The 22,111-nt window shown below is 45.1% G+C and overlaps 1 protein-coding gene across 3 annotated transcripts in view; it reads left to right on the top strand.

Annotated features, from left to right (window-relative positions):
- nsmfb (NMDA receptor synaptonuclear signaling and neuronal migration factor b) overlaps nucleotides 1–6,163 on the top strand; it is a 26,806-nt gene extending 20,643 nt beyond the window's left edge. For all 3 annotated transcript variants that reach the window (XM_081715154.1, XM_081715157.1, XM_081715153.1), the window contains 9 exons: nucleotides 1–35; nucleotides 1,238–1,365; nucleotides 2,232–2,315; nucleotides 2,657–2,690; nucleotides 2,966–3,036; nucleotides 3,153–3,232; nucleotides 3,339–3,441; nucleotides 4,364–4,439; nucleotides 5,069–6,163. The exon at nucleotides 1–35 is cut by the window's left edge and continues 55 nt beyond it. In XM_081715154.1, coding sequence (XP_081571280.1) covers nucleotides 1–35; nucleotides 1,238–1,365; nucleotides 2,232–2,315; nucleotides 2,657–2,690; nucleotides 2,966–3,036; nucleotides 3,153–3,232; nucleotides 3,339–3,441; nucleotides 4,364–4,439; nucleotides 5,069–5,166 — 709 coding nt within the window. In that variant the 3' untranslated portion in view covers nucleotides 5,167–6,163. The remainder of the gene's footprint in view (nucleotides 36–1,237; nucleotides 1,366–2,231; nucleotides 2,316–2,656; nucleotides 2,691–2,965; nucleotides 3,037–3,152; nucleotides 3,233–3,338; nucleotides 3,442–4,363; nucleotides 4,440–5,068) is intronic.
- Nucleotides 6,164–22,111: the final 15,948 nt, after the last annotated feature.

The following is a 22,111-nucleotide window of genomic DNA, read 5'->3' as shown; positions in this document are numbered from 1 at the left end:
TATCAAGCCTGACTCGCTTCACGACTCCAGAGACAGTGAGTGTGCATGTGTACACACACACACACACACACACACACACTTCAAACTGATCCACAAACAAATACACGCACACAGTCGTGCACGAGCACACACATGCACAACACACACAAAAATATATGTACACAAAAACACATCCACAGGAGCACATACATACAGGAGCATTCATACAGTCTCTCTTTCACACACACACACACAAACACACACACACACACACACGCACACACACAAATGTACAGGCAGTGGTGACAGGCTCTGTGTGGTCTGAACGGGCTCTGTGTGGTCCCACTGGCATGTGTATCACTGTGACAGCTCGTCCTCCTGTTAATGCTCACTGCTTCTGTCTTTGTGTGTGTAATTCCATGTGTCTGCTTATGCAGTTCATCTGCATACTCTGTGTCTGTCTGTGTGTGCACTAGCTATGCTTACTACCCTTATCATCATGACGGCTTCTCTGTTTCTAAAAGCTTCTCTGTTTAAACCGCAGGACCCAGCAGGCCAGAGTTCTTCATGTGCACCTCTTTCCTTTTCTTGCCTCTTTCTGGTTTCTCTCTCTCTCTCTCTCTCTCTCTCTCTCTCTCTCTCTCTCTCTCTATCTGGCTGTCTCTCTCTCTCTCTCTCTCTATCTGGCTGTCTCTCTCTCTCTCTCTCTCTCTCTCTCTCTATCTGGCTGTCTCTCTCTCTCTCTCTCTCTCTCTCTCTCTCTCTCTCTCTCTCTCTCTCTCTCTCTCTATCTGGCTGTCTCTCTCTCTCTCTCTCTCTCTCTCTCTATCTGGCTGTCTCTCTCTCTCTCTCTCTCTATCTGGCTGTCTCTCTCTCTCTCTCTCTCTCTCTCTCTCTATCTGGCTGTCTCTCTCTCTCTCTCTCTCTCTCTCTCTCTCTCTCTCTCTATCTGGCTGTCTCTCTCTCTCTCTCTCTCTCTCTATCTGGCTGTCTCTCTCTCTCTCTCTCTCTATCTGGCTGTCTCTCTCTCTCTCTCTCTCTCTCTCTCTATCTGGCTGTCTCTCTCTCTCTCTCTCTCTCTCTCTATCTGGCTGTCTCTCTTTATCTCTCACTCTCTCTCTCTCTCTCTCTCTCTCTCTATCTGGCTGTCTCTCTCTCTCTCTCTCTCTCTCTCTCTATCTGGCTGTCTCTCTCTCTCTCTCTCTCTCTCTCTATCTGGCTGTCTCTCTCTCTCTCTCTCTCTCCATCCCTCTCTCAGGTGGGGAACTGCAGGCTTCCTCGGGTACTCTAGATGAGGGAGAGTACGATGATGTGGACTGGGAGGAGCAGAAAGAACTGGAGCGTTTGGCGTGCGAGGGTGATGATTTCATCCCTCCTAAAATAATGGTGAATGAACACATCATCAGACTCCACGCACACTCTACATGACATGCCAATATATACCAGAGTTAAAGATTCAGTAAATAATTGCTAATATCAACCTATCCAAGTAAAACTGTTGAGAAGCAAAAATCGGATGTTAGACCTTGTACAATTATCTTATTAGATTTTTCCTTCTGTTCTTTCTCAAGCAATTTAAATGTCCAAATATTGTGCCGACAGCTTTGCATATCTTTTTGTAAAATGTGGCACTGCTGTCTTGCTGGTATATTGTGTATCTGTTCCACTTTGTTAACAAACCTCAGGGAAAATAAACATCCTGGATTGTGTGTTGTGAAAAAGTTTTCAAGTATTGTGATTTTTTCAATATCGCCTATCTGTACAACAGAGGTCACTTGTGGTCGGATTTCACCACAGTTATACAGATCTTCCATCTAACAAAACTAACAAAACAGTATGACAAAATAGCAATCCAGCACTGAGAGCTGTTTAGAAAGCAGCTCTAGAAAGATCTGCCCAAAGGCAATAATGCTATGACTACCAATGCTTCAGCTCTAGACTGTTAGAGCTCTAAAAAGACCTGGCCAATCACCATGCAAAGGTGTTATAAAAGTAGCTATAGAGAGATCTGGCCAGACACCATGCGAGGTTTTTATGACCACAGCTCTAGAAAGATCTCACATGGTGATCTCTGCAGTGATGTGCCGACACCGTGCGTGGGTGTTATGACGCCAGTTCTAGAAAGCGCTGGCATGATGCTACGCAAAGGCGCATTTCCCCCTGAACTGAATCCGCTTCCACCTGCACCCCGTGTCCTGGCCCACAGCCGAACTCATTAACCGGCGTCCTGTTCGCTCTGGTCCTTTGTGCAGCTGATTTCATCCAAGGTTCCGAAGGCGGAGTATGTGCCCAACATCATACGCAGGAACGACCCCTCCATTATCCCCATCCTCTACGTGAGTCTTTCAACCCACCACGTTATTCATGTGCATCAAAGAGCCTTTGTTGGGCGCTTTGCAAATGCTTCTTGGTGATGCAAATGTTCGTCTGATGCTCATCCTCCTTTCTGCAGTGCTTCGTAATGCAAATGATCTGCTTGTGCAGCTCTGGGTGACTGTGCTTGATAACTACAGGTGAACTGTGGACATTTAGGGACTTTGGTTTTTCTGCTGTTTCGAAAATGTCGTTACCGCTAACTATTCTCCAGTCTGAAAAGAAAAAGAGAAAATACCGTGTGGTGGTGCATTTCCACTGGTGAGTGTTCCTTATAAACACCTTGTTCTGTTCTTCTCTGCAGGACCATGAGCATGCTACCTTTGACGACATACTGGGTGAGTGTGACTGGCTGTGACCCACTTTTTTGGGCACACGTGACCAATATGGTCTGTTTACTATGAGAAACTCACAGTTACAAACAGTTCATCTAATGTGGGTGTTTAACATGCACTTGTCGGCTGACTCATTACCTCTGTCTCTCTCTCTCTCTCTTTCCCTCTTTTGGTTTCTTTTGGTGTTGTGTTCTCAATGTCTCTCTTTCTTTTCCTCATTCTCACTCTGCCTCTCTTCCTGTCTCGATCTGTTCTCATCTCTCTTCCTGTATACCCAGAGGAGATTGAGAAGAAACTCACCGCCTACAGAAAAGGCTGCAAAATCTGGAACATGCTCATCTACTGTCAGGTGAGAAATATCTGTGTGTGTGTGTGTGTGTGTGTGTGTGTGTGTTTGTGTATTGTGCACACTTGAAGTGTGTGTGTACTGTGCCTAACTAAATCACTCTTCTCTAAACTCCCCAGGGAGGGCCTGGACACCTCTATCTGCTAAAGAACAAAGTGGCCACATTTGCTAAAGTGGAGAAAGAGGAGGACATGATTCAGTGAGTCACAGCTGAAGTCTCCCATTCCCACTGCTCCTCTGGCAGTCTCGTCCAGCCTGGGCTGCAGTCCTGGGGCCAATTTCTAAACTCTCCTCCGTGTGTGCAGGTTCTGGAAGAAGCTGGGCCGTCTCATGAGTTTGCTCAACCCTCAACCAAATCTCATTCACATCATGGGCTGTTATGTGCTGGGCAATGCCAATGGAGAAAAGGTATCTGCCAACCAAGTCTATCACGTTGCAGCTTGTGTTTTTGGCTTCTGTGAGAGAATTTTATTTCAGCTATCACCAGCAGTACCCATAGCTGGAATAGAGACTTTGGGACAAAATTGATCTAAAATCACTGTGCTATTTCATTTGTTCCACCTTATAGGCACCCAGGCAATAGAACAACAAGCAATAAAATGCACCTGCCCCAAATCTATAATGTGAACTAGACAACACGTAGCAGCCAGCTGTCAGTGTTGCCGTTTGCCAGTCCAACAAACAGGTGTTCAGCCCTCATCCATCTAACCCTTCACTGCCAGCTTCTTCCTTTAGGTCTCTGATCCTTCTGTCCACATGGATGTCTTTCAGCCTGTGTCTCTTCATCTGCAGCCTCACTCCATTAGAGCAACTATTCACATACACATTCACACTTATTTTTTTATACCTATTTAGGACATGAACTTACACATTGCAAATGTCACATGTCTATATGTATTTAAAAGCTTTCCGGCAAAGGTCAGAAAAGGTCAGCCGTAATTTGATTAAAACAAGCGGCACTGCACGATAACTCTCAGGCCAGAGGCAACAAGGCAACCTCGGCTACCAGACAGTTCACTTCAAACTGGTTGCCAGACATTTGAGCACCTTGGCATTTGGAAATATCTGTTTGTGGTGAGATAGAAGGAAGGAGTACAGCATTTTGCAACTTACAATTATGGCTGAATTGAGGGTTAAGGACCTTGCTCACGGGCCTAACAGTGGAAACCTTACAGTGGTGTGACTTGAACAGACAATCTTCTGATTACTAGTTGAATACCTTAACCACTGAGCTACCACTGCTCTAGACTAGAACATTCTCTCTGTGCGGTGTTTTTTATGAAGTACCTTGTTTCAAAATAAGTAAATTTATTTATTTTTTGCTCTAAAGCTATTTCAGAACCTCAAGCGGCTGATGAGACCATATTCCATTGAGTTTAAGAGTCCTCTGGAGCTGTCTGCACAGGGTGAGTCCACTCACATGCACTCACATAAACACACATATTGATTATGCGCTCATGAATGCATGTTCTGGTACTCAGTCACATGTTTCCCAATATCTCTCCTGAGCTTTGGAAAAGTGGCAATATATGACGAGCATCCACCATACCGCAGCAAACAGGCAGAGGCACACACACCCCACACACACACACACACACACACACACACACACACACACACACACACACACACGGTGGCCCACCGGATAAATATGCACCTTTGACCTTAATGCACAGTTCTCTTTTCCACTATTGATTTGTTGGAAATTAAATTTCAATTATAATCTTATGTTCCCATGTCAAGTTACTGAACTGAGGAGAGCTCCTTTGCCCTCCTTTCTTCCCTCCCTCCTGCTCTTTCTCTGTCTTTTCTCTCCATATCTCCATTAAACTCCTACACAGTTTGGAGAGCTCCTTTCCTACAGAGCTGTAATTAGCTGTGTTGGAACCATGCTCAGAAATGCTAGAAACCAGTCACTACATTGCATTTCATGGCTTTCGTGAAGAGCAGCAGACATGCTTTTAGTCTAGACTTTCATTCATTAAGTCGAGCTGGAAAACCCATTTCCCTGGCCCTCCTGTTTTTTTTGGTGTAGGGAAGGAGATGATCGAGCTGTACTTCGACTTCCGTTTGTTCCGCCTGTGGAAGAGCCGGCAGCACTCCAAACTGCTGGACTACGATGACCTTTTGTGACGCCAAGTCCTCTTTTTAGGGAGCCCCGAAAGAGGCATGTGTCGATCTATTTAGGGCCTGTCTGTGCCCTCGTTCCCATCTGGAGCCTGGATCTGAGAGCTCGGAGCTACAGGAGGGGAAGAAGTCGGCGAGGAGGACGATGGCGCCTGATGTTGTGTGGCTGTTGGAATTCTCCACTGTCCCTAACTACTGAAGAGGCGAGGAGATTCAGCCAAGGTGCTGCTTACGTACCCCTGCCCCAACCTTTTGAACTCTTTGTAGCTGAGAGTGAGAGATAAAGAGGTATCATTTATCTGTGTGAAGGGAAAGCTGGAATGCAGGAACACAACTATCTATCTATCTATCTATCTATCTATCTATCTATCTATCTATCTATCTATCTATCTATCTATCTATCTATATATATATATATATATATATATATATATATGTATGTCAGAACTCTAAAAAGTTGTGGTCTAATATAAATACATTTTTGAAGGGAATCTCGTAAAAGAAGAAACCAACAGTAACGTTTTTTATGAGTAGCTGTGTTTGTAGTGAGATAAAAAGGACCATTTTTGGTCTTTCGAAGTCAGGCATCAGGTCTTCTTCAGAAATTCAATACTTACATATACTTGATCAGGAGAGACAGTACAACAACACACACCTAACTCATTAACATATCTCCCAGAAATATGTAGAGTACTGTAGTAGAGAGTGCTCTGTGCCCTTCCATGTATCTATATCGCACATTTTTTCAGTTTGTAAGTACGGACATTTTTTGGACCGTTACGGGAAAACTCAGGTTTCATATGCTTCACTGACCTCCTTCTGCACTAAGACAGACAAAAAAAGAAAGAGAGAAAGAGAGAGGGGGGTAGAAAGACAGGTAGACAAGGTGTAGAGAGGGGTAGAGAGAGGTAGAGAAGGGTAGAGAGAGGTAGAGAAGGGTAGAGAGAGGTAGAGAAGGGTAGAGAGAGGTAGAGAAGGGTAGAGAGAGGTAGAGAGAGGTAGAGAGAGGTAGAGAAGGGTAGAGAGGGGTAGAGAGAGGTAGAGAGAGGTAGAGAAGGGTAGAGAGGGGTAGAGAGAGGTAGAGAGAGGTAGAGAGAGGTAGAGAGAGGTAGAGAGAGGTAGAGAAGGGTAGAGAGGGGTAGAGAAGGGTAGAGAGAGGTAGAGAAGGGTAGAGAGAGGTAGAGAAGGGTAGAGAGAGGTAGAGAAGGGTAGAGAGAGGTAGAGAGAGGTAGAGAGAGGTAGAGAGAGGTAGAGAAGGGTAGAGAGGGGTAGAGAGAGGTAGAGAGAGGTAGAGAGAGGTAGAGAGAGGTAGAGAAGGGTAGAGAGGGGTAGAGAGAGGTAGAGAGAGGTAGAGAGGGGTAGAGAGGGGTAGAGAGAGGTAGAGAGAGGTAGAGAAGGGTAGAGAGAGGTAGAGAGAGGTAGAGAAGGGTAGAGAGGGGTAGAGAAGGGTAGAGAGGGGTAGAGAGAGGTAGAGAGAGGTAGAGAAGGGTAGAGAGGGGTAGAGAGAGGTAGAGAGAGGTAGAGAAGGGTAGAGAGGGGTAGAGAGAGGTAGAGAGAGGTAGAGAGAGGTAGAGAGAGGTAGAGAGAGGTAGAGAAGGGTAGAGAGGGGTAGAGAAGGGTAGAGAGAGGTAGAGAAGGGTAGAGAGAGGTAGAGAAGGGTAGAGAGAGGTAGAGAAGGGTAGAGAGGGGTAGAGAGAGGTAGAGAGAGGTAGAGAGAGGTAGAGAAGGGTAGAGAGAGGTAGAGAAGGGTAGAGAGGGGTAGAGAGAGGTAGAGAGAGGTAGAGAGAGGTAGAGAGAGGTAGAGAAGGGTAGAGAGAGGTAGAGAAGGGTAGAGAAGGGTAGAGAGAGGTAGAGAGGTAGAGAGAGGTAGAGAGAGGTAGAGAGGGGTAGAGAGGTAGAGAAGGGTAGAGAGAGGTAGAGAGAGGTAGAGAAGGGTAGAGAGAGGTAGAGAAGGGTAGAGAGAGGTAGAGAGAGGTAGAGAGAGGTAGAGAGAGGTAGAGAGAGGTAGAGAAGGGTAGAGAGAGGTAGAGAAGGGTAGAGAAGGGTAGAGAGAGGTAGAGAGGTAGAGAGAGGTAGAGAGAGGTAGAGAGGGGTAGAGAGGTAGAGAAGGGTAGAGAGAGGTAGAGAGAGGTAGAGAAGGGTAGAGAGAGGTAGAGAAGGGTAGAGAGAGGTAGAGAGGTAGAGAGAGGTAGAGAGAGGTAGAGAGGTATGTCACAGAGGATTAGTAGTGCTGAAATGCCTAAAGAGGACAGACAAAATAAAAGTTTTAACAGATGTATTGTGTATGTTATATTTCAAAAGAGTTAGACGTTAGTACTTCATAATGTAGAATTACAGGTCTAACATTATTGCTTGTGTAGTTAGAACTTGGTGTTATGAACTTGCTGGGCAGATGCCAAATTTAAAACTGTGGTTTCTGTCGGCTCTTAATAATAGCTGAAACTGTTTCATATTTTTTGTTATAGTTGTCATTTCAATATATTGATAATATAAAGTTGAACCAGACTGTAGAATATACATTTGGCTTCCTCAGACTGTACTGTAGATCACTGTAACACTGCTCATATATTTGTCTGCACATGGTTACTTGTTGAGGAAGTATTGATGTGAAATACCTTTTGTTATCCTGTAAGGCTGAATTTCTGTAATGTAGCTGAGAGAAAACTGAGGCCTTTCATGTTTAACATAGGTCATGTTTAACATAGGTGTTACTGTCTTTGCAGTAGTTGTTTTAAGATAATAAGCATTACCAAATGGTACTGTGATAGCTTTTAGGAGATCAACATTGCCTTTTACCTTTTTCTGTACTTTTTAAGATTTCCAAAGCATTTTTAGAACTGGAAAATATTCTGAAATGTGTGTGTGGGGTGTGTGTGTGTGTGTATGATGAACATTGAGACAAGCAGAGACATTGAACTATGAGAGTTTTTGTTGGATTACTGCATCTGCCCATATGGCATTCTGACAAACTTTCTCCTAAGTAAACACACCCCTCCCACACACACACACACACACACACACACACACACACACACACACACATACCTGAACTCTAACTTTCTCATTCTGAGAGAACCCTCCCCCCACACACACCTAAACTCAAACTCTCTCCTTCTAAGAGAACCCCACTCCCACACACAAACACACACACCCCTAAACTCAACTGAAACAATAACACAGCCTTCTCTATTTGCCTTGCCACCGAGGCCATATAGGTGGTTTTTGCTTCTTTTTATAACAGCCATGTAGAGTAAAACAGTTAATGGATTTAATAGATTGCATGTTATTTAATTTATACTTGGTTTCCACTTTGCCTTTGTAGCCGATTTACCCATGTACAGAGGTTTTTAGTGTGTCAGCACCCTATGATTCCAGCTTGAAACACCAGTATATGAATTTATGTGAGAGCTATGTCTAAGTGTACTAAGAAGAACAAAAGCACTCACCGTAATGAGCTTATATCAGTGTGTTGGTGATGTTGGAGGCTTGGGCTGGGAGCCAGTCACACAAGAGGACCGTAAGAACTCAGTGGGGGAAACAGAACCATCTTGCTGGGCACAAAGGTCTCAGGGCAGGCCTACCACGTGACTCACCGTAACCCACAGATTGCAGTATCATCAGAGCTGATGCCACATGGGCCTAATGTAATAGGATCGCTGGAACACAGGAGATGAAGAACATTGGACTGGAGTTTTGTTTATCACATCGAGCTGAATAACGTCTACCCAGTGTTCAGACTGGACTTAGAGAGACAGAAGACATCAATTTAAAATGTGTACATCTTGTATTTCATTTGGAGCAATAGACATTGTGACACTACTGTACCAAAATATTGCATACCTAAGGATGTTGTTCATTGTTTAATTGTTTAATTTTGTACTGTTATTTAATTGTTCATGCCAGCTTTGCAACAGAGTGAGAAACAAACTCATTTAGGTTCACTAGGCTCAGGGCCACAATGCTTTTCACACTGTTGCTATCATCTGGTAACTATATTAGGAAAATAGTATTCATATTTATTATGTATTGATACAGGGCCACTATTTATTGTTCTGGAAAGTCTATGTGACTGTGATAAGAGATTTATGACTTCATTATTATGTAGTTAAGGAAGTACGTCCAAAATGGTGCAGTGTTACTGAAGCCTGGCTTTACTGGTGTGATGAGTGAAGAAGAGAGTTGAAGACAGATGAAAGGACAAAAATGTCCACAGAAAGAGGTTCACACTAATAATGTTCAGACGGATCTGAAGTAGTATGGTACCAGCTGGAGTGGGAAAAAAAAATCACACTTGCAGTACTTTTGACCAGCAGATTTTGCTTCTGGAAAAAAGTACACTGTCGTGATTAATATGAAATCATTTCTCATAGCTGCTTCATATATTTTTTTATAATGATGGGTTTTAAATTGACACATTTTGCTAGAGGTCTGTTAAAGGAAGCCTTTGTATGGCCCATGGCCACCTCAGTTTCACTAAATGATACCGTGGAGATTTATCCGGGGATGCTGATTGGACTAAATTCTGTCTGATTGACATCATTGTGATTGCGCTGCTGGTTGTCCTCTCATGCAGAGAAATGCTATGTGAAGGGGTGGGGCTAGAGTCTGCAAGACTACAATGTGTGTGTGGACATTGTGCGAAAACTGGCGTGTGCAACTAGACATTTTTAGACCCATTTTCTGTAGCCCTAAAGACTTTCAGAACATATAGAGTCCTACCAGTTGAGAAGTTTATCGGCTTCTGTTAGGTAAATGTGTGATGTTTAACAAAATAGTATCTGTTGTAATGGTTGATCAAAAGCAGTTTGGCTAATTAGGTTACTCATCTGGTAATTTTAATACTTTAGAGAAATAGGAGCTAATTCATGGCTTCTGTATCTATTAGTTCAGTATATATTGCAAAAATTGTATTCAAAATAGTACTTTGCTGTAGAGCTGTACTTACAGAATCAAAATATATGTTTGATTTTGTCAAATGGTGGCACAGCACTGTGCACTGAAGTTGTTTGTATGACTGATTTTACAGTAAAAATAGTTTTAAGATTATTCCTGTCTTGTGTCTTTTCTATGACCTTTGTGTTAATCCCAAACGTAAATCAACTGGATGTGAACAGTATGTAATCATAAATAACAAAAATTGTTCTGGCTTTCATGATATATTCCAACGGCCATAATGAGATGATTAATATGAATGACATTTACCCGTTGGAATGTATGCTTTATCTCACTCCATGCCTTGTTTATCAGCAAGTGCTCAATGAGCAAACAAATACACACACACACACACACACACGCACACGCACGCGCACGCACGCGCACGCACGCGCACACACACACGCACACATACACGCACGCACGCACACACACACACACGCATACACACGCACGCACGCACGCACACACACACGCACGCACACACGCACGCACGCACACACACACGCACGCACACACGCACACACGCACGCACGCACACACGCACACACACACGCACGCGTGTCCGCATCCCTCATTCAGTCTTTTTACACCAGTAGTCCAGTAGATGTGCACAGCTCATAAACATATATGGTGTTGCTATGCGATTATTTGCAATATTTTCTAGCTTGCTGGCAGGGTTCACTAATTCTGTGCTCAGCTTTCAGCACAGATGAGAAGCTCATAGCATCTAAACCAGCATGGCCCTTGTAGTTTCAGATTTCTTGCTCTGAATCTTTTTAGCAGGTCTAATCCAAAGAACAGCAACACCAGGTAAATTTCTCTTTTTAAACATAGCAATCATGTAGCTGTGCAGTTCCAAGCTATAAGTCAAGGAGAAAGGGACATTGTGCCAGCAGGCTTGCACCAAAGAAAGAAACAAGGGCAGTAAGTGAGAATAATTGGAAGATGCTGTTGTAAAGGTTCCCAAGAGTAAACCGGACTAGGCACTAACTTTTGGGAAAGACGGCATTGTGTTGTCATTAATAACGGATGATCTGGGTCAATCTCTCTCTCTCTCTCGTTTCCTCTCTCTCTTTATCTCTCTCTCTGTCTCTTTCTCAGTCTTCCTACAGCCAGTTCAAGAACATCATTCCCAAAGGCCACCATCTCAATCTCTTGACATATTCCCGGAGTTTGCACATTTAATTGGTGTTGCAGCATTTGGGGTCCACAAAAAGTCTCTGAGGATTTCTGCCTTCATTAAAATAATGAGTCAGAGAACATTATGAACATAATGTTTTGTTGTCTAATCGGAATATGGCAGGGTCCATGTGTCAGCGTCAGCGAAAGTCTTGGTAACACTTCTGCACCAGAAAGACACTACACATGTGGCTTTGTTGTGTGAGTGAATCCAGAATTTGTGTGTGTGTGTGTGTGTATGTGCATGTATGTGCATGTGTGTGTATGTATGTGTGTGTGGAGCTGGATTATTGCACACACATCACTTTGCTGCCCACTCAGAAAAAACCTATATCGTCTGGGACCAAGTAATGTGGTTTGTGATGACAGACTCACATACAAGCGCAAGCTCTTCACACTCCATTTATCAAAAAACCCTGCAAGTGACCATTAGTCTATTAGTTCTGGTAAGGAGCAATAGTCCCTTGTGTCCTGTATTTTCCCAGAACACTTTGCACCCCTGCCTTTCAGAGGTTCCTAACAATCATAAATGTGCTAGAAAAAGCTTGTTCCTGGAATATACCTGTCAAAGTATTTCACTATATTGAGCACTACTGGAGGGTATTAGGGGTGAGCTCTGTTGTAACTCTAAAAACAGTGCAACTCTTTTTTTTTTTTTCCATCTTCTGGTAAGAAAGCATGATCAGTGAAATGTAGTCTAGGCACGACCTACACACTATTTGTAATTTCAAGTATTAATATACCTGTAAAAATGATGGGGTATTGAGGACAAGCCATACCTTTAGGGAGTCTGTAATTCTATCAGGTAAACATGCAGTGCATGTCTGGAAGCACATTTCATTGGCTTTCATGGACATTATGAGTCTCATTAAGAGCCTTATATAGCTGACTCAGTTTTTCTAATAAAGAACTGCTGTCAGGCCAATGGTTCATTGATCCCTGGTGACCTTTAGGGCTGGTTAAGTGGGGTGCTCTGAGCTCCACCTCCTAAATGTAGCTTCCCACCAGCAGCCCTGCCCCTTCCCTGGTCCTAGGGCTATCTGACACGTGTCAGGGTGCCACAAACCATGGAATAACGCAAGTTGGAATGGCAAGTCTGTCTGCTTCCCCCTGCCCACTTCCTTTTTGCTCTCAACAGGCATGATAAGGTTAATTGGACAGAGACCAGACACTCTGTGCAATGGCCCAATCACTCAGCTAGACCAGAGAGAAGTTCAAGTTCATGTGCGGGGAGAGGAGAGTATAACAGGATGGAGAGGCCCTGTACTGCTGTGTTTTAAAGTGAAATATTGCTCTACTGGGACAGTACTGTGGACTGATGGCCCTAATGCATGACTGCAATACACTCTTGCCTTTAGAGGATTGATAATATAAGGGTGATTAATATAAGGGTTCATGCTATATAGAGCAACTGCTCCAGGGCCCCACACACACACACACACATACACACACACGCACGAAAGGGAGAGAGGCTGAACCTGCTTGCTCACATTTTCTATTTCTGCTCACTTTATTAACTCTAATTGGTTTCAGCATCACGGTGTCTGATGTGATTAGAAGGAAGGTGGGTGGAGGCCTTGTCAGGAAAGTGGAGATATCAAATGTGTTTCCTCAATGCATCCATCAGTGTTATGAGGGACAGGGGAACGTGGCCACAGCTCCACACACATTAGGGCCATCATTTCACCACGATGACAGTGAAGAATAGAACATTTGTATAAGGGGATGATGGAATAATGTAGCAGGAGTGTTTGGCACACCTGTCTTTTGATCCTGTGCAAGTTATTTCTAATTACCTACTCTCAGTTTGTGAGCTCAAGGAAGTTTGTTTGCTTCCTTGATCTCACAAAGAGCTTGATTATAAATAAGGTTAAGGGAAAATACAAAATTATACAAAGCACCAAGCGCGTTGGGATTTTAGGGCAACTGGGGCATGTTTCTGCAGTACAATAAAACCCTCTGTGAACACTGACGCTCTGGAATGTGTACATGCACTCCTGCATCTTCTTTTGGTAATTGTCCAAAATAGAATCTATTCACTGCAGTACAGTACATCAGCACAACTCCTTCTGAAGTGTTAGACAAAGGTCTACAGACAGCAGAACACGAGGTGATGTGGATGTCACTCGACAGTTTTCCTCCTACTGATGCTTTACGGCACCATGCTCAGGTTCACTTTCTCGCTACTGCTGGATTGAGAGATCCTGCTTTGGCACAGAACTGTGCTTTGGAGATGTACCAGCCAAAGAGAGCAGAGTTTGTGATAACAGTAATTACCTCATATATAGATGCAAGATACAAAAGGAAAGCTGTCCAAATTGATGTGCTACACTTTGAAGTTGTATTGGCTGTGGTTTTGCAGTTTGTCAGTACCAATTAGCCCCAAATAACTGCAAATAATTATGCAATTATTTAATGATTTATGTATTTAATTATAATTTTGTCTCAATAAATGATCATTAGGTTAATTAATAGAGCAATGATTAAAAAAAAGGATAATTAGGAGTAATTATAATTAAAAATAGATGACATTCTAAGAGACATTATTGGTTAGCAGTATTGTAAATGTTAAAGTCCATAGGATGAGTAAGGACAATGCTCCTTCTGCACACCAACATACTGGCACTGGGTTGTTTACTTTGATTCAATTTTCCTGCCACATCCAAACTGATTAATTATAATTCCAAGTGTTCATCACAGCAGGTGGTTGAATTAATATGATTCCGGGAATCCTAATGTAATCAGAACAGGTTCAGGTTGTGCATGGGCATTCTTATGCATGCACTACCATCTCTAATTGCTCTCCTCATTTGGCTAATCAGCACACCCTAAGCTTTTGGGCTAAACTGGCAACCGACTTCAGATAGAAAGTTTTTTTAATGCCTCATTCAATGCACACCCAAATGTCTGACATACATACAGAGATTAAAATTGTAGTTTCCAGAGAAACAGAAGGTATCAGACAAAGGTCCTTTATCAGCTGTGCAAACAAAGCGCTTCAAAGTGATATGTAATGGTGAACGGTGAGGAGGCGAACCCAGATGAGACACAGGAGCAGGAGCGGAACATGGGGCACGATGAGGAACAGGCACTGGAAAAGAAGACATAACAGAAGCAGACACAGAAACCGGGGCAACCGGAACAGAGAACAGGACAAGAACCAGGAGCAGGAGCAGGAACTGACACAGAAACCTGAGGGACACAAGGAGTAAACAAAGAAGTAGGGACAAGGGCAGGACTACAGAGAGGCATAGAAGTTGGAGCAGACCGAAGGACAGAAGCGAAGACCGAGGTAAGCATTTTCAGCACAACAGAGACAGGCAGAGGAACAAAAGACACCACGGGCATGGGTACAGGTAACGGAACACTGTTGCCTACAAGGCAAGGTAAAAGATCTCATGATGGTAACAAAAACAGGCATAGATGTATGGACAAGAACATGTAAAAAACCAGGAACAGACAACCACGGAGGCACAGGAGGCATACGGGGAACAGGAGACACAGGCCAAGGTGGGACGGGCAGGGAACATGAAGCCTGTGAATACGTAGGCAGATCTGTGGACACAGGAGTCTGGCAAAATGGCAGTGGCAGCCTTTTGAGGCACAGGAGAGCTTTAAGGAGCGACCGCAGGGACGGGTCTGGCACAAGGCACGGGCACTCGTGGAGTGGCTTCTTCTACTCCAGGAACAGGAACTGGCGGGTCTGGGGACACGGCTGCGGCAATGAGTGGCAGCGGGTCTGCAAGCACGGCTGCGGTGTCCAGCGATGGGTCCAACCAGTCCAGATTCTGAGCCACAGGAACAGAAGTGGGAACAGGACATACAGCATCTTCCATGCCAGGAACAGGCTAGGTGGCGTCCTTCACACCCGGAACAGGAACTGGTAGGGCAATAACCTCTGCACCAGAGACAGGGACAGGCAGAACAGCTTCCTCTACACTGAGAACAGAGCCTGGCTGGGGGTCCAGCAATGCAGCAGCTATGGCCCACAGCCATGAGTTCCGGAGTGATCAGCGGAGGCAGGCCTGACAGGTCCAGATGCTTAGCCATGGGATCAAGACGGGAGGCGTCCTCCACGCCGGGAACGGGAACTGGATCGGGATGGGCGGCGTCCTCCACGCCGGGAACGGGAACTGGATCGGGATGGGCGGCGTCCTCCACGCCGGGAACGGGAACTGGATCGGGATGGGCGGCGTCCTCCACGCCGGGAACGGGAACTGGATCGGGATGGGCGGCGTCCTCCACGCCGGGAACGGGAACTGGATCGGGATGGGCGGCGTCCTCCACGCCGGGAACGGGAACTGGATCGGGATGGGCGGCGTCCTCCACGCCGGGAACGGGAACTGGATCGGGATGGGCGGCGTCCTCCACGCCGGGAACGGGAACTGGATCGGGATGGGCGGCGTCCTCCACGCCGGGAACGGGAACTGGATCGGGATGGGCGGCGTCCTCCACGCCGGGAACAGGAACTGGATCAGGAAGGGCGGCGTCCTCCACGCCGGGAACGGGAACTAGATCAGACTGCGTGGCTTTCAGGATAGCCACAGGCACTGGTGGGGTGACCCTGGAGGAGCACACAGATACAAGGCGAACTACGGAGAACTCGCATTTGTGCTTGAGTGGCCCCCGAGTGACGTTAGACAGGTTAACTGTGCATTCACTCCACCTACTCACGTCTTGCGCTGCAGGCCAATCCCCCTTGCAGCGTTGGTCAAGATGGGCAGACTCTTGGCGCTTACCTGGGATCTCGTTATCATCAAAATAAATGTGATCCTGCTTTTTCCGGGAACGATGAGATGCCCGTGTACCCGCAGTGCCAGGAGATTTGCTGTCTCTGGTTTGGTGGCGCTGAGACGTAACAAACTCGGACTGTGTAGAAACAGCCGGAGTGTCATCCCAGCGGAACAACCACCTCCCAGAGTTTCTCTCTCGCTGCGTCCTTGTTAGGCTGTTCATTCTGTAACAGTGTGCGGTGAGAAAGCAGACACGTGCAGAGAAGAGCAAGATTTATTATGGGCAAATACAAAATCTGAGTCATTATAGTAGTCCAGGGTCATATTACCAACACAAAGAGCACGGGGATACATGATCAACCAAAGCACACAAAAGCCAACAGGGGAAACAGGCTATAACAGATACAAGGAAAACTCAGGGCTAAGAAACATAAAGGCTAGGACACATGGAGTACAAACTGACGGGGATACAGAGACGGGCTTTCAAAAATATACAGACATTAAACCAATGAAACACAATGAACCTAACACACACATTCAAACAAACAACAAACAGCCAAGACTCAGGGCACACAACAGGGCTTAAATACATGAACTTAACAAGGAAGGTATAAACGAGTGTCAGGTGTAAGCAATCAAACAAGAGGCGGAGAAAACGAAATTATGGCATGGAACTAAAATACACAATACATGGAGCACGGAAGATGGGAGGGACTAATCGTGACTATATATATATATATATATATATGAAATAGCTGCATTCCTCCTGCATCCTTTGGCTGTTGACAGCATTCAACCTTACCCTCAACCACTCTCCGACTCACAAAACGGGCAATGATCTAGACATGATTGCACCCGCACCACTACAACGTCGGACATTGCAGTCACCCCCCCCCCCACCTCCTTCTCTCCCTTCCTTCTCTTTCCATCCAGTCCTCGCAACGTGTTCCTCCTCCTTCCATTGCAATCTGCAGGCCATCACTCCCTCTTCCCATACTTCTACTGCTTTGTCCACCCTTCCTCACCCTGACTCTCTGTCTTCCCTCTCTTTGGATAGAGTTACTAATTCTTTCATTTCTACACTCTCCTCATCAATGAATCTTTTGTGCCCTCTCTCCTCTAGACCTGCTGAGTCCTCGCCACCTGCCCCCTGGCTAACAGAAACACTTTGCTACCGCGGGAGAGAACTAAGGACTGCAGAGAGGCGGTGGAGGAAATCTCCCCTAGATTCAGACCTCAGCTCATACCAGTCTCTCCTTTCCAAGTTCTCAATGGAAGTAACATCCGCAAAGACATCCAACTACAGAGAAAAATTTGAATCATCAGCATCCGATCCACGCAAGCTCTTCAGTATTTTTTTCTTCTTTCCTTAATCCTCCTCCGCCCCCTCCTTCCGCATCTCTTACTCCAGAGGATTTTATCAGCTTCTTTGAGGAGAAGGTTGCAGCAATCCGCCAGTCCTTTTCCTCTGTTCCCACTCCTCCAACCAGTGTGCATTCCCCAACGTCCAACTCTTTGACTTTCTCCTCTCTCTTCAGATGAAATTCTTCAACTTCTGACTTCCAGCAATCCAACTACATGTCCGCTGGATCCAATTCCTTCCGCTCTGTTCCAGACAATTGCAGGAGATCTGCATCCTTTCATCTCTGTCATCATCAACAACTCCTTATCTTCTGTATATGTGCCTACTTCATTCAAAACCACCAGGGTGGTATCAATCCTCAAAAAGGCCACACTTGACAGCTCCAGCATTACCAACTACAGACTGGTCTCACTTCTCTCTTTCCTCTCAAAAGCCCTTGAATGAGCAATTTATAATCAATTGTCTCTTTTTCTCTCAGAACCAGCTGCATGATCCCAATCAGTCTGGCTACAAACCGGCACATTCTACAGAAACAGCCCTCATAGCAGTGACTGAGAAACTTCATGCTGCTAAAGCTGCCAAACTGTCATCTGTTTTTGATTCTTCTAGACCTTTCAGCAGCCTTTGACACAGTGAACCACAACATTCTTCTCTCTGTTCTCTCCAAGCTTTGTATGACTGGCTCTGCTTGGAGATGGTTTCAGTCCTATCTGGAGGGATGGTCCTATTAGGTGACATGGAGAGGATTCACATCCACTGGTGTTCCACAACACCACTGATGTTCCACAACACTCAGTATTGGGCCCCCTTCTCTTCTCTTTGTATACTCATTCTCTTGGTGATGTAATATCTTCTCATGGTTTTTCCTACCACTGCTATGCTGATGACACTCAATTATTTCTTTCTTTTCCACACTCTAACCCACAGGTCTCCAGACATATTTCAGCATGCTTGACTGACATCGCATCATGGATGACAGACCACCACTTGAAGCTCAACCCCAGTAAAACCGAGCTTCTGTTCATCCCAGTTACTTCCAACCCTTACCATGACCTCACTGTTTACTTTGAGAATTCCTTGGTATCACCATCCGCCCGTAGCCTGGGCATAACTTTGGACAACCAGTTGTCTTTCTCAACTCGTGTTTCTAATCTATCCTGGTCTTGTAGATTTCTCCTTTGTAACGTATGGAGGATTTGGCCCTTTCTCTCCCAGGAAGCTACCCAGGTGTTTGTGCAGTCTCTTGTGATCTCAAAGCTAGATACTGCAACTTGCTACTTGTTGGTCTTCCTCTAGGAGCCATCAAACCTCTACAACTTTTCCAGAACACAGTAGCATGACTGGTCTTCAATTTTACGATGTTTACATGTTACTCCACTGCTGTGCTCCCTTCATTGGCTGCCAGTTGCTGCATGCATCAGATTTAAAACCTTGATGCTTGCCTACATAGCCAAAAATGGACTGGTCCCTTCATACATGAGGTCAATGGTCAAAGCCTGATCCATACCTCGAGTACATCAAACCTCAAGTACGGCTCGGCTTGAAATACCTTGCTTCTGGTCTCATGGACAACAAGCATTGAGACTATTTTCTGTCCTGGCTCCAAGGACAACTGACACTGCTCCCATATTGACTGACTAAATTAATACTTACTGTAGGGTATTGTTTATGTTGTTTTAGCACACTCTAGCACTTATTGTTTATTGCACATATCATTGTTTAAGCTAGACCTTATGTATTTTGTACTTCTATGTATCAGCATTGATCCCTGTATTCTACAGTATTCTTGTCATGGAATGCTCGCCTCCCGCAAGTCATGGGGTTTGGCCCGCCACGTGATTTGGGAGGATATGTTTGTGTGTGTGCGTCCTGCTCCACGCCCTTTGGCACTTGAGCCACACATGTTACAGAATGACCGACCACCACAGGACACCAGCTCTTGACTAAAACGGACTTCCTAGCAGGAGGTGTATCAGCACCCCTGGACTGCTGCCTGGATCCCAGGATATTGGGGCGATGACCACAACTGCTGTCCGTGTCCTTTCTGGAAGCGGAGGGGAACACTTCCAGGAATTTCTTGGGATGGGGGGGAGGGGTTGAGGCTGTTGAGCCTGGGCCGAGGAGGACCGAAGGGCACCACACCGACTAGAAAGAGGGTGGTTGGGTGGAGCAATTGGGCTCTCCAGAGAGTAGAGTGGAAGCTCGAATCCCTTCCTTTCAGCGGACTCGCCAGCGAGACTGGAGCGGCCTGCCCAAGGCCCCAGAGGCAAACTGCCTCTGGGATGCTCCTAGAGCGGCGGAAAAGAGGAGGACCATTGGGGGGAATAGCACGTCTGGAACCGTTGCGGACGCGCACCCCCGTGTGTCCGTTGAGGCCACGGACACATTTGAGGCGTCTGTACGGACGGCAGACGCCACGTCACGGCGCCTTATGTTTGTGTGTGGGCACTATTGTGTTTGTGTTTACGCCTTTTGTCTTTATAGAGTGTACCGGACTGCCCTGAGAGAGGCAGGGAAGCTGCCTTTCTCCCTCTCGCTGCGAGGTCTCCCTTGCTGGTGGCACCTGGCCCACCTGGTACTGGGTGGGCACCCAGCTTGGCCATGTTATGTGTTTTGTGGTTACATGTACACGGCACCCAAAGGTTCAGGTTCATTGGACGGATGTGTTGGAAGCCGCGCCCCTTGAAAGGGGGTTCTGTCACGGAACGCTTACCTCCTGCAAGTCACAGGGGTTGGCCCACCACGTGACTTGGGAGGATATGTTTGTGGCCACGCCTGTACCTCATCTTGTTTGTGTATTTAAACCCTTGTTAGTGTGTGCAGTATCGTTGGTCATTGTTGGTGTAGTGTGTGGATGTGAAGATTAGTCTCGTTATTGTAAACTTATTGATGTTCATCGTTCGTGTTATATGTGAGTGCCGTTATGTTGTATGTAATAAATGTTCGTTCATGTTGATTGAGTCTGTGTCCTGCTCTACACCCTTCGGCACTCAGGCCACCTCGTTACAGAATGACCAACCGCCACCAACCGCAAGCTTCTGCGGCAAAAGATGGACTTCCTAGCGGGAGGTGTGTAGGCACCTCCTACACTGCTGCTGGGATCCCAGGACACTGGGGAGAGGACCGCGACCGCTGTCCATGTCCTCTCCAGAGGTGGAGGGGAACACCCCCAGGAATTTCTTGGGGGGACCTAAGGCTATTGAGCCTGGGATGAGGAGGACTGTAGGACACCACACCGACCGGAAAGAGGGATCTCTGGAGGGTAGAGCTGAAGCCCGAGTCCCTTCACTTCAGCGGACTCACCAGCGAGACTGGAGGGGTCTGCCCAAAGTCCCGGTGGCAAGACGCGTCGGGAGCCGCGCCCCGCGGTAAGGAGTTCTGTCACGGAATGCTCGCCTCCTGCGAGTCATGGGATTTGGCCCGCCACGTGACTTTGAAGGATATGTTTGTGGCCACGCCTGAACACACCTGCACCTTGTCTTGTCTGTATATTTGATCCCTTGTTAGTGTGTGCACTATCATTCGTCAATGTTAATGTAGCATATTAATGTTAAATGTTAGCGTCTTCGTTATCGCATGTATTCCTGTTTATCGTGTCTGTTTATTGTTAACCGTTTCATGTTCGTTGTTTGTAATACGTGTGAGTACCATTGTGTTTATATGTTTCAATTAAATGTTCGCCCTTGTTGAGGAAGTCTGTGCGTCCTGCTCCACGCCCTTCGGTACTCGGGCCACACGCGTTACAATTCTAGTTTATTGATATGTTGGACTCTAACAGACTGTACTGTACTAGGATATTCTATGCGTAAATGACAAAGCACTTTTGTAAGTCGCTCTGGATAAGAACGTCTGATAAATTCTGTAAATGCAAATTCCAACCTTAATTAGATTACTCCCAGCATTTAACTATATGCCCATAAACATTTGTATCCTGTTTTTTGGTTTGTTTTGCAAATTTCTTCTTGCGTCTATGTTACAAGCTTTTTTTTGTTTGACACCTGGCTACTGGACTTTGGAAAAGTATTTTCAGCTTTGTGCAAAAATGTATGAATGCATGATGTTACAATGTACGAACATTTCAAATTATAGAAAATAGAGTATTTTTAAAAATACATATGTTGGTGAAAATTATTACATGAAAGTATGGTTATGGCTATATGTATGGTTGAAGTTTCTGGTCGAAAGTCTAGTGAGTTATATAAAATTAGATATAAATTAGCAACATTATAAAATTTGAATGTTTTTATTGAATTATGTACAAACGTTTCCAAATGAGACAAAGTAGAAATGTAAAACAATGTAGAAATACAATTTACTGCAAAGATTTGCAAAAATTGTTTGTGAAAAATATTACATGAAGGTAAAGTTACAGTCATATATATGGTCAGAGTTTCTGGTCAAAAGTGCAATATGATTTTCATTGTAAAATTGGAATGTTTTGTGTAATTAAAGCATGTACATTTTCAAATGAGAGAAATTGTTTTGAAATGTGACTATCGCCTTACATATTCAGAGCTTCTGGTCAAAAGTGCAGTGTGATTTTCATTGTAAAATTAGAATGTTTTTGCTTTTACTGTAGCATGTACAAGCATTTCCAATTGAGAGGAAGTAAAACTGAACATTTTTGTGAATATTAATTTCAGTGCATGTTGTTGAAAAGTCCCACATGGATGCAAGGCTATAGCATTGTATAATGTCAGAGTTTTGGCTCAAAAGTGTAATATGATAGTTGTTGTAAAAC

This window comes from Electrophorus electricus, chromosome 5 (genome assembly GCF_041902795.1).
Source record: "Electrophorus electricus isolate QZ-2024a chromosome 5, ASM4190279v1, whole genome shotgun sequence".
Classification (NCBI taxonomy): domain Eukaryota; kingdom Metazoa; phylum Chordata; class Actinopteri; order Gymnotiformes; family Gymnotidae; genus Electrophorus; species Electrophorus electricus.
Note: the sequence above shows the minus strand (reverse complement) of the source record. Positions and strands in the feature narration are given on the sequence as shown.